Genomic DNA, 17232 nt, shown 5'->3' on the forward strand with positions numbered 1-17232 from the left:
TTGTAGTATTTGGTTTTTCTTACTAGAGCCTAAAGTGAACTCAGAATTCAGTTTTGAACTTAAGAACTGATAGTTTTTCTGTGAGTATTTTTGGATATATGCAGAAATCTTAAAATCACAAATGCCTAATAAAGGCAAATTATGGAGGCTTTTGAAATTAGTAGTTTTGGGGGCTTGGTAGCTTTTGAATGTTTTGTGTGCTGTACTATATTTCAGAAGAGGTTTTAAATTTACAAACCTTGAGATCTCTTATGTGGAGTTGAGGACCTCTGCATAGTGAAATAGCCTACAGATATTGGTTTGTTTTTTCAATGACATCTTGTAACCCTTTTTCAAAGTAGTCATGGACACTCAGGGGTCTGTTCACCACGGCTGGAAAATCAATTGGAACATTATGGGGAGATCCTTCATTACAGCTGTAGCTATGGTTCCCCTGCAGTAGCAGCTGATCTTACTGAAGGCATTGTGATGGTAGTCTGGTGTTCCTTTACTGATTGTTAAATGTTTTGCTGAATCACATAAAAAAAAAACCCTAGGAAAAAACACCTGGAGAAAAGCTGACTGACCCTTCCTGTTATCAGCTTTTCCTCTAGATGAAAAATGGGGAAGGAAGGCAGTTAGGGACTGTTTATCCTACAGAACTGTGCCAAAAGCAGCTTTGGCCTTTTAATACCAAGAGCCAGTGATAGGCGAGGGTTGTATCTGAAGATGAGAAGGGTGGGGTGCCTTGCCTGATTAATTTAGGTTTCCATGGAGCTACAGCTGGAGAATATTGGTGAGGCAAGGACCAGTGCCTTGTTTTGTTTTCTTGCACCTGTATAAGCTGGAGTTTCATCTGCCTGTGCTATGGTGGTGCAAAAATAATGCATCTGTAGTATGTTCAGTAGTAGTAGATGCAATCCTTATTTTAAGAAGTCTACAGAAAGAGAATAACAAAAAGAAATGATTATGGAAATTGGGTATTTAACTTTAAAAAGTAGGCGATTTTAGTAGGGTGTGTGCTCTAAAAGACACTTAGAGCACTGAAGAGGTCCTGTCCTGAGGTAAAAGTTAAATGTGTGACTGTAGTTGTCCAGACCTAAACTGGGAGATGGGAAGAGCAGTCCTGGAAATGTGAACTGAGCTGCTTCTTCTTGAGCCGTTAACTCCAGAGCATTTGAGCTTGATGTCGGCTGTCTGCTTGTTTCTGCATCTTTCTTTGTGCTGGAATTGGCAGTCATCTGATCTTCAGTGAGCTGTTTCAGTTAGTGATGTTGGCAAAAGGTGGTTAATGTTTCACTTGCTTTTTATGTGCTGTCGGTGTTCTGCCAATTTAACTGCCTGAGCAACTCACTATAAGGTCAGCTAAGTATAACTGTGGGACAAGAGGCATTGCAATTGTGTGGCTTTGTCTGCCACAGCATTTCTAATGCAGACTTGATTGTTACCTCAGTTACTTAAAAAAAATGCTTGCAAATGTCACATAATTTTCATTACAATTGAAATAATTCATGAAGTATAGGAATAAAGGGTTTAAGATTTGTGTGCTAAGGCCGTGGAAATGTAAATATGCTGCAGATACTTGGCAATAGGTTGAAAATGTTGGAGTACCTTTCATGTTAACAGTATCTGTCTTGTAGTGGAGGTGCACAAATGCTTAGGTGTGGTTTGTTTTTTTTTTTTTTCTAACAGTGTGGAATTGGTGTGTCATGATAACAAAAGGAGTTAGCCTCCTTTTTCTCTTCTAGTAAGTATGTGCTCAGTTGTATCTGTCTTTAACTTTCTCTTGCTATAAAATGTTTTGCATTTTCCCCACAGCTTCCAAAACACAAGTCTGTTGTGGTTACATTAAATGACTCTGATGACAGCGAGTCTGATGGAGAGCCATCTAATTCAACTAGCAGCGTGTTTGGAGGACTGGAATCTATGATAAAAGAAGCAAGGAGAAATGTTGAGGTAAACACTATCAGCATTTAATAGTTTATAATGATTTTGCTTTGTATATGGAATTTAAACTTCAGAATTTGGTCAAGAAATTCTGGATTGCATCAGAAATGGACAAGAGTGAGTAGGTTGTTCCTGTGTTGACCATTACATTGTAATTTGGATTGCACAACCTAATTCAGATGGTTTTTTTGGTTAAGATGGCATCCTGAAGACAGAATTTGTAATATGTTTTGGTTTAATTTTTTCAGTTAAAATTCAATGCATCTTTAATTACTACCAAAAAATATTGGTGTAAAAGATCTTACTAGGCTTGAACAGATTTAAGTTTGTGCTGAAATGGCTCTTAAAAGTAGTCATTAGTAGTATTTTAAACTAGTGTGACTAGTATTGACTTCAACCTCATTGTAACAGGCATCAAAAATCAAAGCCCCTCCGAAATCAGAAAAAGAAAATGATCCAATGAGAACTCCAGAGGCTCTACCAGAAGAAAAGAAGATAGAATACAGACTCCTAAAAGAAGAGATTGCCAGGTACAACTGAGTTTAATCGTTAATGTAAAGGACTATAAAGAACATACATTTTACTAGCCTGTGTTTGTAACTGGAAGGAAATTCTGAGTTTGAAAATCTTGCCATCATTTTCAGGTTTTTCCCCTGCTCAGTTTTTAGGAAGACAACATAGGAGTCTAGAGAAAGTCTTTGGATTTGAACTGACTTACACTAGTTGACAGCAGTTGTGCAAAGTTCTTTTTCTTTTAACTTGAAATGTTGTCCTTGTAATTTTTTGAAGGTTTTAAAACTTGGGTGTACACATCAAAATGAATGTTGAAACTAGTGAATGTCTTTGCTTTTGACATGTCTGTTTTAGTCGTGAGAAGCAATGCTTAATTAAGTCTGATCCACTGAAGAACAATTCATCTCCTGCAAATTCTGATGGTGAAGTTGATGGAATTGGGAGAATAGCAGTAGTGACAAAGCAAGTCACAGAAGCAGAAGCAAAGCTTAAGAAAAACAGGTATGCATCTCACTGTTGTAATTCTTACCTTGTTTGCTTAGTAGGATGAAAATAGGAAATAATCTTGTTGAACATGCAGTATTTGAATTTCAGGAAATGATTGGTTTTCTGTTGTCTGGAACTATTCAGTCTTGAATTCTATTGCTGTTCAAAAGGAATTGTGTTGTAAGTGCCAGTGTGGTGTTCAGTAACTTAAGTATTTGTCATGCTAACCATTTTCAGCTGTGTTTATGTTCAGTGACTAGAATATCATCTGTCACCTAGCATCTCTGAAGTATGAAAAAAAGAGTATGCTTTTCACTACTCAGTACACTTTGAGGGTAGCACATTTCAGTGGGGTATGCCTGATACATGTAAAGGAATGAGTGCTTCTGCAGAATAGGTATGCTGTTTGAAGCTTTTCCTGTATTTATAGTCTGATGAACGTTAAGACTGTCTGGAGAAACAATGTTGTTTATTGATAAGTAAAAAAAGAGCTGGGTTCTTAAATAACTAGGGTTTCGGAAGAACAGCAGTAGCTCTGAGAAACTTACCTTTGGAAAAGATTTCATTATGTGGCTTTTCTGCTTCTAGACTGCTGTTGATGAAGGATGAATCTGTCTTGAAACATTTGTTGCAACAAGAGGCCAAGAAGAGAGAGAATGTTCGAATTGCTGAAAATAAAATTAACAAACTGGTTGAACAGCTACAAGCAACAGAGAAGATACTGAATGCTAACAAGATGTTTCTCAAGAAGCTTCAGGAACAAGTAATTTTAATTTTGAAATGTTTCAGTTTCCTGGAGCTGGAGATCTTGAAATGGGAAGCCTGATTTTTGGAGGCTGTAGGCTTTCTTTGAGTTAATCATTAATTAATTCCCATGTCTTTTGTGATTATATTTTACTGTGTAGCCATATCAGAAAATTTGTATCTTACTGTATTATTTTCTTCTTTTTCAGATTCATAAAGTTCAGCAACGAGTTACAGTAAAAAAAGCTCTGGCATTAAAATATGGGGAAGAACTTGCTCGAGCAAAAGCAGTAGCAAGTAAAGAAATTGGGAAACGAAAACTGGAGCAAGATCATCTTGTAGTAAGTCTGCATGCTTTTAAACCATGCTGTACTTGAAAAGTACTAGTAATTTTGGTTAGGAAACTTAGTTCAAATGGGATTTCAGGAAAATATGAAAAGCACTGCAAGAATCTTCCTATTGATTTCCTATATTTTTGAGAATTCAACAGAAAAAGCATTTATTTAAAAAAGAAAACTTCAAAGTCTTCAATTCTGTGCCAGGGGAATGCAATTAATAGATAAATAATGAGAGGGAGCTATATGCCTGTGAATGAATGTAGGAAATAATTTACTGTCTGTAGACATAGGTGATCTGGTTAAAACTACCTAGCAAAGATGTTGAAGTGGAAGTCTGATCTTGCTTTGAAAAACAAAATAGAGAAAAACAAGGCCAAAATATTTTTGTAAATTATTCTTTCCTGCACCCCATGCCTCCCAACACTATTGTGTATACTTGTTCTATAACTTGCCTTTTAAAACGATCCAGGACTTCTGTTGAAGCCCTGTACGTTGTGTAGGGTAATTTTTATCAAAAAAATCTGCCATTTGCATTGTGGCAAACACTTGTGGGTTTCCTGCTGTCTGCTGAAATTTTCTGGCAAGAGTTTGAAATTTGTTTTTATAAACTCTGAATTAAATATCTTGCCCATGTTTCATTTACCTCCTGTCAATAGATCAGTAAATGTGAAAATGAAATAAAGGGAATTTTTTTCTTTCCAGCCAAGCAAAATGTTGAAATTGGAGAACTCCCCTGCATCAAGTCCAAAAAAGCATTCAGCAGAATTGATTGCACTAGAGAAAAAACGACTACAGCAACTAGAGTATGAATATGCTCTAAAGATTCAGAAATTGAAAGAAGCCCGTGCACTTCAAACCAAGGAACAATCAAATACTGCACCTCACACAGAAGAGGAATCTGAGTTTTCATTACCTCAGCCATCACTTCATGATCTTACACAGGATAAATTGTCTTTGGACAGTGAAGAAAACTACTTTGATGATGAAGTTCTGTCTAATTCAAACCGGGAACGAAGGAGATCTTTCAGAGAATCTAATTCTTTCACTAAACCAAATCTTAAACACATGGACACTCCAAAACAAGAAACTATAAACAAACTTTCTAAAAAGGCATCAGAGGAGCCTGAGCTGTTCCTTGGGTTGAATATCGATGAACTGAAAAAACTTTATGCTAAAGCTGACAGCTTGAAAGAGCTGCTACTGAAAAGTACTGCCTTTGTTGTACCTAAGGAAGATCTGTTGTGTGGTCAGGTAAAAGTTTTAAAACTAAAGGTGAAGATGGTCTTTATTAGCTGGTATTGCACTTACTGTATATCTGTTTATCTGTTTCCTAGGAAATTTCAGTGGACATGGATTTTGTTACATCTCAAAATAAACAAAGTGAAGTGAAACCATTTCCATTTGGACCGTATCATAGTCCTCTTCTAGTATTTAAATCTTACAGGTATGAAGACTGTAGAGCAGCTCTTTGACTTCTGCATATATGTGTTCTTGTTCAGGTATTCTTTACCACTCTTCTTTGGTATCCAGGCGTGTACAGAAAGACAGGTTCCTCTGAGAGTCTTTATTATCCTGAAACAGTTTTGTCTGTTGTCGGGAATGGGACAATTGTAGTTACTTTTCCTGTTATGCACGAGTCCCTTGCTTTTATGCAGTTTGCCGCTTTTACATAGTATTGCAGACTGTTCCCTGCAACTGGATTGTTGTTCGATATAGTAATTTAAAAAACGATAGTTAAGCATTTGAAAACAGGATTTTTATGTCCAGTATTAAGCAGTCTAAAATCCAGGAAAAAATTAATAAGTGTATTTTAATTATGCAGTCTTTAAACTTGGTTAGGAGTTACATTGTCTTGAGTTGAGATTGAGCCAGTCATCTATTTTTTTGGATTCCTGCTCAGTGGAAAGAGGCATAACCACATCTTAAAGGAGGCAGCTGCAAGTCTAATCAGTTTGACACATCTCTCTGCTGACTAGAGAGCCATCTAGCTCTTAGCTTCAAGAGTTACCATCACATGTTTGCTCCTACCCATTAAATTTTAGAAAACTGAAGTCTGGAATTTAAACTGGAGCAGTTGAATCCGACCATGTGCTTTGAGTTTTTTATTTCTATACTGTTAAGTAGCAAAAGATTGAGGATGCTAGTTTTACAGGAGTATTCATTTTAACTACTTGTAGGTTATGACTTCTATTCCTTAAGGAGCTAGCCATTCCAAAATTGTTATAGTCGAACTTCAGCTAAAGATTTAAAACAAGCATTAGCCTGCTCTGCTCGGATTGGTTTTTGTTTATGCGTTCTAAAACGTGATGTGAATTTTTTCACTCTTGTTTTCAGGTTAATCTTTAATGGTTCTCTTCATAACTTTTATTTGATATTAATCCTATGCTGACTAGGGCATGAGTGCAGATTTCCTAGAACTAAACTGAAATTCAGTTTTAGTAGTTTGCTTTCCCTACTGAATTGTTACTATGCTTTCTGTTTTTATATGAATGAAGATCTGCACTTAAGGCAGAAGAGAACGCTAGAACAGAATCTGTATAGATTGAGGACTACTGTTTTATTCCCTCCCTCTCTCGTTGTTTTCACCTTCCTCTTAACTCGCAGATCAGTGATGGTTTTGGTTAGTAGTGGGGTGTTGGAAATAATGAGATTTAATATAGAGGTAGCAATTATTTGTAGGAAGTTTTGTTTAGTAAAACTGATGTCTTACCATGTACACTGTGTCTTAATAATTCACTGTTTCATTTTAGGTTTAGTCCATATTTTCGAACCAAGGAAAAACTGTACCTCAGTTCAGTAACGTATAGCAATATGATTGAGCCAAAACAGTGTTTCTGCCGTTTTGATTTAACAGGCACATGTAATGATGATGACTGTCAGTGGTGAGTTTTTTAAAATTTGTTCATTTGAACTAAACATCTCTTCTAGGTGTCTGATTCAAAGCTGAAACTACACATGTTTTTAATTTCTTCAAAAGGTCTGAGTTTATGATCCTTTGCACAAATTCTAGAAAAGTTATTTTTAATGCCTTATTGCAGATATTTGGTTGGCAGGAAAAACTTTTAAGCCTTGAAGAAAGGAGACTCTTTAGATGCAAGTTTAGAAAAGCACTTTGGACTCTTAGAGAATATTTCACCTTTTGGTTGCCTTGTAATTCAGATGGGACTCCTCTTGCTTTATAGTGTCAGTGAAACTTCAGACCGTGATACCTCAGGTAGTGATTGATACTGTTAAGCACACTGAAGATGTATCATACTGCTAACTGAGATAAAGTGTATACCAAATACTATGTGATTATGTAAAAAAACAAAAACAAAAACCAAAAAAACCCAAATCCTCCCCACCAAAAACCCAACCCTCCACTACTGTAGTAGTGGAACGTGAGTGTTCGCTGGCTAAATGTTGTTACTTTGAAACCTGGTGTGGAGTTACATTAAAAATAGCTTGTTATGTTGAACAGTATATTTAAAAAGCTGGTACAAGAGCAAATGCATGGGAATTGGTCAGGAATAAACTCAGTTCGGAAACCTAACTACTGAAAAATGTAATAGGAGTGGACTTCAGCTCGCGCTTTTTTTTTTTTTTTGCTTTTTTTCGGTGGCAGACAGCTTATTGGATCAGCTTTTAGCTGTTACCATCAAACCACAGTTTGAATCTTTTTAAATGCAAGGTGATACCTTAACTACCTTGTTGGAACTGGAAAGTTCCAAATACTGTGTTTTTGTGTTGTATGTGAAATGAGTGTGTAAAGGTTTATTTTAAAGAGTAAGGCCATAGTGCAGTAATGAAGACTAGGATTTAAGATACTGATGCAGGCGTAAGTTTAGAGAAGACCCAGACATATTTAGCAGAAATTTCTAAGTGGGCTATTGTGTTTTTTGTGTGTCTAATTTTCTTCATGCTTCATCCGAGTGTGTACTGAAACCAGCTTTCTAGTTATAAGCCTTATTAAATTGTTGCTGTGATAAATACATTAATTGCTTCTTTGTTTGTTTTAGGCAGCACATGAAAGATTGCACTCTTAACCGTAAGCAGCTGTTTCAGGATATTCTGTCTTACAATTTAGAACTGATTGGCTGTTCCGAAAAAAGCACTGATGAGGAAATCGGCACTGCCACAGGTTTTTGAGTCTTCTGTTCACTTTTGTATGCAGAGATTAATTTCTGAAGGGAATGGCTTTTAATAAAGCTCTGGGTTGCAAGGACTTTTATGTAAAGCAATGTAAAAGATACAGCTACATGAAAAAACAGGTTTCTGCAGTTGTCCAATTAAGTCCTTTGCAGTTGGTAGTTACCTTGGTGTCTACAGAAAGGAAAAAAATGATTTACCTATGGAATATTTTCACTCAAAGCTTTTACTGGATTCAGGGGATTAGGGAGCAATGAGCATTGAATCTTACCTTCTCCCCTTCCTCATTTCTTTTTATAACTACTGGGCTCGTCTGTTTCAGTGGAGCTGGAATTTTATAACAACACTATTGTTACATATACATATATATACACACTATCCATGTAGGCAAGTTACCAAACATAATTTTTTTTAGTTTTTAATTTCTTTGTTCTAGTATGTTAAATTACCATACTTCCTGAAGCAGTCATGTTTCATGAATTCAGCATAGGTTGTGCTAAATTGGTGTTAAGTTCCCTATCCGTTTTCATATAGGTGTTTACCTAAGGTATAAATATTCTTGTTTCAGAAAAATATGTTGAAAAGCTTTTTGGTATAAACAGAGACCGTATGTCAGTGGATCAGATGGCTGTTCTTCTGGCCAGCAATGTCAATGAGAGTAAAAGTCACAGTAAGTAAAATGGTAGATTAAATACAATATAAACTTTTTCAGTTATATTAAGTATCTTGATGATTTTTGTAAACCAAGAGTGTGGTGGTTTTTTTTTTTTGCTTGGTTTATTTATCTCAGTATTATAAATTCTGCTTATGGTAAACTTAAGGCAGCAGAGTTTGTTTTAAGGCAGTAATAGTTTTGGAGTCCAGTCTGGAAAAGTGACTTATGCGCTTGAGCACAATAGATTTTAAATAAGTAGCATTGACACTTATACACTTGTGTTGCATTCACAGCATGTTTTTATCTAAAACTTTCATTAGAAAAGATGTTTTAATCTTGAATACAGAAAAGTAAAAGAGTTATTACTACTTTGTTTACAGCACCTCCATTTACAACATGGAAAGATAAAAGGAAATGGAGACCAAAGTACTGGAGAAAACCTCTGTTAGATAGTAGCAGCAGTGAAGAGGAACAGTTGATTGGACCTATTAAATATGGTAATCTGGATGAAAAAAGTACTGCAGGGAAATACCTACCAACCTCTTTCCAACACCTAATTTTTAAAGTTTTTCTTAGAAAAACCAGTTCTTTTAATAGCTCTCTTGGCTTCATATTTCCTGCGTGAAAACTCTATAAGATTTTGGATAAACTTTGATTTGAAGTTGTTATGTTAAAAGGGGTGTGGAAAAAAAAGTGCTAGTATAAAAACCCGTGCTAGTATAATGTGTGACTGGAAGCTAAGGTGAAATTTCTACTTGCCCCTTTCTGAAAGGAACAAAAGGAACTATTTTCCTAGAATGTTTAAGCTTTGCCCATAGATCACTGGGATTTTTTTTTAAAAAAATTTTCCCTTGCAGGTCTTCTAGCTTTATGTGTTCGGTTATCTCAAATTTGTACAGAGTTAGTATTTAGTGTTGAGGTCAGGAGTTAAAAAAAGCTGCTCTTAAATGGCATTTGAGACTTGGAAGCTTGCTAGAGTATCAGTAACCTGACAGTGTTTCACTTGTGACTCATGCAGCTGGGAGCTTTAGGGTATGTTGGTGAAGCCAGTAAAAAGGACTTTCAGAGACTCAGAATTGAGATAAATTTTCCTTTGTCAGATATGTCTGTTTCCTAATGCTGCCTAATGTACTACCTTAATTGGTATCTGTTGATCAAAGCAGCCTTTTACTGCTGTTTATTTCTTGCCTTTGTATTTGAAATGTAACCAGTTTTCTACAGACTTTATGGCTCTAACTTTTAGAGGATATTGAAATAACTGTATTTTGCTCTGGTCAGTGACTGTACTTGAAATATATAATGCACCCTTTTTGTGAGTTCTGATCTTGCAGGTCACTTGCGTTTTTGAACAGAAACACTTAAATTCTTTCTTCTTTTTTTTGTTTGCAGCTCATCCCACAGAACATAAAAAAAGAGCTCCCGCTCTTGATGCCGTGGTGACTCCAGATGATATCCGGTATTTTACAAGTGAGACTGATGACATTTCGAACTTGGAGGCAAGTGTCCAAGAAAACCCCTGTGATGTCCAACTTTGGATTAAACTTGCATACAAATACTTGAATCAAAATGAAGGGTAAGTCTGCTACGTTTTCTATTTGATTTTGTGCTTTACCCGTGCTGCTGTGATCGAGTTTCTGATGTTGTTTCTTCAACAATGCCACAAATAATTTATTACTTGAAAGCAGGTTAAAAAATAGATTAGACTTCCTACTGTATGCGGTCTAGTACGCAAGTAATAAATTACAATGACAGTTTATCTTTAGGTAGGTTCTGATTCAGAATGAATGTTCAAGGAAAGCAGTGTGGGAGAAGCTGTGTTTGAGAAGTGCATGGCTTAATGCATTACCAAGATTACAGTGGAATGTTGTACTTCCATTGATACACTGGACCAATAAACTTAAATCAGTTTCTCCTATACAGAGTGAACGGTTAGAATTATGTTTGAAATTACTTTAGTCAGAAAGCTTTCTTATAAGAACGGCTTTGTGATGCGGTTTTATCTCTGTAGAAATGGTCTAGTTGAGCACTCTGTTTCTTGTTTTGTAGTTTTTTAACTCTTGGATTTCTCAGGTTTTCCAGTTTCTGTTCCTTTAAATTATTCTGCAGGGTACCATGTTTTTATTGGCAGTCAGGTAATTTCAGTAGGAATCCTGCCATGATGGTACTGGCTTAAGTAGCTGCAGCAGTGAGAAAAGAGAATGGGGAGGAGCAGGTTTCTTTTAAAAGCCTTGTGTAAATGTGGATAATGGAAAATATTGCAAAAGATAAATTTAGCTCTGTCAGTAGCTGCCTGAACACTAGAAGGTGTAGAACTAGAAAGATCGGTACTCAAAAGAAAATGGTACTAGCAAGGGGCAGGGTGAGAAGAGCACATTTTCTAAATATAAGCATACTTAGAAAAAGACCAAGAGAAGAAGGGGGAAAATCTAATGGAAGGCAATGCATCTTAAAACAGCCACCTCCTCTACCCTCCCCTTCCCCAGTACTCTGAAGTAACTGAGTGGTTTAGTAGGTGGCAGTAGTGATAGAAGGGGTTGGGAAGGCATCAGCCTTCTACATGGTTAACTGTGTTAGTTTTTTGGGATGTGTGGTTTTTTTCCTCTCATAAATATGTACACAATTTCTAAAGATGTTCCCAAAATAAACATGACCTCAGAAGCTTTCTATGATTTTATCAAAGTTTGTTTGTGAATTAAAGCTCAGCTCTGTGGTTTGCAATATAGTCGGTTATTTCAGCTGATCTTGTGTTACTTTGCTGGTATTATGATAGTTATCTCAAAAAGTAAAATAGCCTTTTTTTCAATGGCTTAGAGGCAGATAAAAAATGCATGACATGCACAGAATCCTGAAATAAAAGCTTATATGTAGTGGCTGCAGAAAGTAAATCTAATACATAACAAAAATATTCTAACTTTACTAAGCTTTTGAAATTTCTGTTTAAACTTTTTAGTCTGATTTAAGTGCCTTGTATGATGGTAGCTTGAGACTTTTGCTTACAGATGAATCTTACCCTTTTTCAATTAAAATGGAATCTTACTTGAATTGACACTCTTTTCCTAGAAAACTTGTTTTTCCATGCACTGTGATGATTGCACCTAATAATGACCTTTGAAGGATGAAAACTTTCTAAAAGTTTAAAACTTTCATAGTAAAGGTCAGCATATGTGAAAAAACCTGATTTGACTGTATGTCACTTCCATTCTAGTTATAAGCATCCATTTTCATATTTGATATTGTGTGATAATGCTAACACAGTTGATGTGACTACTTTTTTAATTTTTACAGCTCATCGTCTGAGTGTTTAGATTCCACTTTAAATGTTTTGGCTCGAGCCCTTGAGAACAACAAAGAAAATCCTGAAATTTGGTGTCATTACCTCAGACTCTTCTCAAAAAGAGGAACCAAGGAGGAGATACAGGAAATGTGTGAAACAGCAGTGGAATATGCTCCCTCTTACCAAATCTGGTGGACTGTAAGTTAAAAAAAGTGTCACGTGAAATGTGCGGTTTTTACTGTTGAAAAACCAGTACATATGATAGGGAAAGCGTGAAATTAAAAGCGCTATAGCTTTCTGAAAAATCCTAAGTTGATCAGAAGATGAAGCCATTTGAAGTTCTGTTTGCAGGGTATTTGTAGAAACCATTGCTTTTCCTTAGGCATTATAAGTTATTGAAAAACAAGGTGCTACATTTCTTATTTTTTGTTACTTAAACTTGCAAAATTTACTTCAACTATTTGATCTTTAATATTTAAGCAGTGGATTTTGAGGTTTAATTTGAAAAATTGGTGTGAGAGGGGGAAATACAGTTCCTAAAGTGGTGAAAGATGTCAAGCTTAGAATCACAATCTTTGGATAACTAGTATTCTTATTATTAATATGAATTATTTCTCTCTAGTTTTTGAATTTGGAGAATTCCTTTGATGGAAAAGACTACATATGTGGGAGGATGCTACAGTTCCTAATGAAAGTGACAGAGGGAGAAGAAAACCCAAATCTCCTGTCTTTTCAGCTGCTGGAGACTCTCCTGTACAGGGTTCACTTAAGCCTGTTTACTGGAAGACATCAGAATGCTCTTGTTCTGCTGCAGGTAACTTCTAGGTTACCACCCCAGGAATTTTCTTCATACCTTCACTTTTCTAATACCTGTTGCTCCGATAGTGTCAACTTCAGAATAACTGTTCCTTCCCTTATTTGCTGAAGGAATTCTCCTGGAGCCTTCTGTTTTGAAATACGATGCCATTGTAAAATTTGGATATACTCTGGGGGGCTTGTTACCTTGTTTTGCTTTGCTTGTGTAACTAATAGCCTAGACCAACTACGTGTCAAAATAATTCCAAGAGAATTGCTGTACTACTTTATTTCTGGCAAGCTGTGTAATGCATTTCTGCAGGGAAGGGCCTGTGAGGAATGTATTGCCTTTGGTACTCGTATGTTTATTGCTACAGAAATTATCAACCGGTAGCTCTTGGGGAAGGACATAGTATGTTATTTATCTAGGAGTGTTGCCCTCCAAAATCTGGAAGACTGTTAAATCAGGCTCTGTTTATCCCATCAGACTGTATTGATCCCATGAACTCCAAAATCTTGGAGTTATCTCGGGCTTTTATTACAACTGGAGAAAGAATTTAGGACACTTACTGTTCTGTGAACGATAGAAATGGTGAATGAAGGTGAGAGAAATGGAGTGCCGAGTGCTGCTGTGGTTTGAATTAAGGTTGGTTCATTCTTACCAGCAGGTGGCGCCTGTTGCTTGCGACACCCTAAAACACTTTTCTCAGTTGTGTAGTTCAAGGCTGTAATGCTTTTTTTCTAGCTCCAGTTTAAATAGAAAAATGTAATGCTGTGTTGATTTTCTCCAGAATCTATTCTAAACACAGCAGTACATGTAACTCTGAATGTTTGACCGAATGAACAAAAAGACAGGGAGAAAAAACACAATTGTGTCAAATTGATGTGGAAATCCAGTGTATATGGGAGAATAACATACACTGGTTTCCCTTACTTTCCCCAAAGCATCATTATAAAAGCAAACATATTACTGTATACATTCTGAAATGCATAGTTGAAAAGAATGTCTTGGGGAGAGATTATTTAACCATATTTAAGAGAAGTTAATTTCTAACTAAATGCTAATTCAGAGTAAGTAGCAACATGTCGCTCAGAAGATTTGCTTTCAAGTTTTCAGAAGCAAATATTTTGACGGGTGAGTAAGTGGCATTTTTGAAAATTCAGGTTTTGCCCATTACAGGACAAGCGTCCTGCTGAATTTTGCCTAACTTTCAAAGGAATGAAAGTACTTGCAAATTACATTCTTTGAATGTACTGCATTTATCCAGAAAAATGTTGGCACGTCACTGGCTGTGAGATTCTGTTCTGTTTTAGGAGCAGTTGTAATTAGGCTTTGTTTAATTGTATGCTCTAATGATTTTATTTGGCATCTGCCAATTTACTGGGCTATTGTAGTTTTGTATATGACTGGTAGGAAAATTTTGAAGCAGTATCCTTGTTTTCAGTAATGATTCCAACATTTTTTTAAACAATATGTATACAGATGGTGGTGCTTTCAGTAGACCTGGATAGCTCTAACTTAGTAGCTGTAAAACTAGAACTTAATAAAAAAACCCAAACCCCAACAAACAAACAAAAAAAACCCCCAAACCCACAAGCCCCAGTAGGGTATAGCAAGTTGAATCCAGTTTGTTAATGAGTTGTCGCTAGAGCTAACTTATTATTTCTGTGCAACTGGAAGTAATTGCCCAAGAATTAAGCAGAAAAATGGAGCACATGTTGGGGGATGCATGTCTTCAAAGTCTTATCTCTGTTCACTTTTCCAAATAAAAATCTTCTATACAGTTTTTCTAAACCTTTTATTAGGAATTACAAATATGATTTGAAAACAGTCACACATTTACATAAGGAAGATATAAAAGTGATGTAAAGAATTAGTTCCTGTTACTTCTATGGAAAAGATTTGAGAATATTAAAACTTACTTTTCCTGTTTCCTTTTTTCATTGCTAGATCTTAAAGATTTTATGGTTGAAATACAACATACATTTTTTGATCTTTACAGAATGCTTTAAAATCAGCAAATGAAAAGATAATATCGGAACGCCTTACTGCAAGTGACCGGTGCTTGGCTTGGCTGGCTTACATACATCTAACTGAATTCGGCATTCTCCCAGTCAAGTTCTATGATCCAGCTAACGTCAGTCCTTCAAGGATTGTGAACAAAGAGCCGTTTTTAATACCATGGCAGACAGTTCAAGATGTGAAGACCGATCCTGATACGCTGTTAGCTATGTTTGAAGGTAAGATGAAGGGGGTAAACGACTTAATATGTTACTTGCTTTTAGAATTTCAAGGCAGCGCAGTATTGCCAATGACTGTGTTAAGCCATCGGGATTCATCCAGTGAATATTTCATGTTTATTTCAACAGAGCAGTTCAGAAAGTCTGTGTTCTTGGGTAATTAATACATACACTGAGTTTTTCATCTATGGTTCAAAACCATAGCCTTTTCTTTGAACTATGATATTCTATTAAGATAAAGACCAGTGGCTTGTGACAGTACGACATTGCTTCCATAAACCCAAGAAAACTAGCTTTATGGCAAGCCAAGCTTCTGTTGTCATTCTCTCCCTTATCCTCCCTCCCTCCATGGGGTATATCTACTGGAAAGTTTCTTTCCTGGAAGATTAGTGTTGCCTTAGAAGAGGCAGGAAAATCTATGTGTTTGTATTCATTCAAAGTTTTAAGTAAACTGATTAATTTTTTTAAACATGTAAAATGAAGATACTAGAAGAAACTGAATTCTTGACTTGTGGTGCTGCCAGAGGTGGACTTCATAATAGCAATGTATAAACGTCAGTACTTGGTGTGTTAGCCAGCAGTAATATTGAATTGCCACTGAGGCTGTATCTATGCTGCAAGTGGTAATGCAGTGTGGAAATACTCAAGGATAGACTGAGTAGCCCAGCTGTGGGAGTGAAGGTCTCTAGCCATGATAATGGGGTGTTCATTGTTGGGTAGCTTTTTATTATGCTGAGAAGAAATACAATATCCTATACTAGCTTTTGCCTTAATAACTTTCAGCAGCTATGCTGGAAATCCTGGAATATAGTTTTAAATATAGTGATACGCTGCTATTTGTAATATGGCTTTAACATTTTGTTGGCAGGATGTTTTCTGTTTTTTAAATGAACAAAGGATGAAACTTGTGGAAGACTTTGGTCTTTGCACTTTGGTGATAAGTGTTAAGAAAGCTTTTCCAAAGATTATCAGCTTCCTTTTTTTAATAATTTGCAAAAGCAGCACTCTTAAATACCTTTCCACACTTAAGTATTTTCATTATTTTAAATGAGACTTTTTTATTATGTTAAGTCTTATAAATAACTTTGACATTGCTTCAGGTATAAAGGTATTGATTTTATACTTTTGTTTTAAAGATGCAGTCAAAACATGTACTGATGAAAGCCTTGAGGCTGACAAAAGAATAGCTATCTGCTTTCCTCTCTACAGAAACATGATAGCTTTGCTGAAACTTCTTGAAAGGTAAGTTGTTTCAAGACATTTTTAATTTGACTACTCAACTCTGCTGTCTTGAAAACTTACCTTTACTTTTCTTTAAGGTGGGAGTCTGCTACAGAACTTTGTAGATCTTTATTGGAGCTCTGCCCTAACAACTGTCAGCTCTTGGAGAGTTTGGCCACCTTGTATTTGCAGATGGAGCAGAGTGACAATGCCTACAAAGTGTGGATTGGAGCTTTTGAGAAGAATCCTCAGAATGCAGAAATTTTTTATCAGTTCTGTAAATTCCTTGTTTCACAGGTAATACTCCACTCCAAAACTCACTTTGTTGGTCTATTGGCTTTATGAAGTTTGGAGTTTGTGTGTTGTTTCAAACACTTATCAAATCGATTAATCTTTTTGATATTTTTTGTAATATCTACTACTCTTTAAATAGATGGGAAAAGTACAATTGGCAAGATTAGTGACATGACTAAAGATAACTGGAATTAGATAAAATCATAAATATATAGGACAGATTGTTTTAATCCAGTGTTAATATCCTTAAGCAAGAATAATAGACTTTAACAGTAAATGCTTAATATGTTTACAGCTTTTTTTCTGCTACCTGCTGACTGACCCAGTTAATCTTCATTCTTTCAAGAATGAAGGCAATGGAGCACTGCAGAGATAGACACACCACTTGTTACTTATTGTGCTTAAATTGTTCTTGTCATTTTCAGGTTAATGTTTAATTTTTATTTTATTTTTAAAAAATAAAACCCCAAAACAGGAAAGGTCAAGCAGTATTCTTCCACTGTTGCAAGATTTTGTGGGAGCTTTCTTTGAGAATACATGCCAACAGCATGGTCCCATGGATCTCTTAAGGTACACCTAGAATATTTTTTTCTATTTAAATTTTGATAATACTGGCA

General features: G+C 35.9%; 1 protein-coding gene across 9 annotated transcripts in view; it reads left to right on the forward strand.

The window, feature by feature from the left end:
* The window catches only part of ZFC3H1 (zinc finger C3H1-type containing), a 43297-nt gene that overhangs the window by 16199 nt on the left and 9866 nt on the right, over nt 1-17232 (forward strand). For 7 of the 9 annotated variants that reach the window (XR_005104288.1, XR_005104289.1, XM_037387672.1 and 4 more), the window contains exons 10-27: nt 1798-1935; nt 2338-2456; nt 2794-2940; nt 3514-3688; nt 3879-4010; nt 4710-5258; nt 5342-5451; nt 6758-6889; nt 8006-8127; nt 8704-8805; nt 9171-9287; nt 10180-10363; nt 12076-12262; nt 12687-12878; nt 14863-15100; nt 16237-16342; nt 16420-16618; nt 17091-17185. Coding sequence is in view for 5 of the 9 variants with exons in the window: in XM_037387672.1 (XP_037243569.1) it covers nt 1798-1935; nt 2338-2456; nt 2794-2940; nt 3514-3688; nt 3879-4010; nt 4710-5258; nt 5342-5451; nt 6758-6889; nt 8006-8127; nt 8704-8805; nt 9171-9287; nt 10180-10363; nt 12076-12262; nt 12687-12878; nt 14863-15100; nt 16237-16342; nt 16420-16618; nt 17091-17185 (3044 nt within the window). In the remaining 4 variants the exon portion in view is untranslated. The remainder of the gene's footprint in view (nt 1-1797; nt 1936-2337; nt 2457-2793; nt 2941-3513; nt 3689-3878; nt 4011-4709; nt 5259-5341; nt 5452-6757; nt 6890-8005; nt 8128-8703; nt 8806-9170; nt 9288-10179; nt 10364-12075; nt 12263-12686; nt 12879-14862; nt 15101-16236; nt 16343-16419; nt 16619-17090; nt 17186-17232) is intronic. The other 2 variants (XR_005104290.1, XR_005104291.1) reach the window with 1 other exon arrangement.

Source organism: Falco rusticolus, chromosome 5, assembly GCF_015220075.1.
Source record: "Falco rusticolus isolate bFalRus1 chromosome 5, bFalRus1.pri, whole genome shotgun sequence".
NCBI lineage: Eukaryota > Metazoa > Chordata > Aves > Falconiformes > Falconidae > Falco > Falco rusticolus.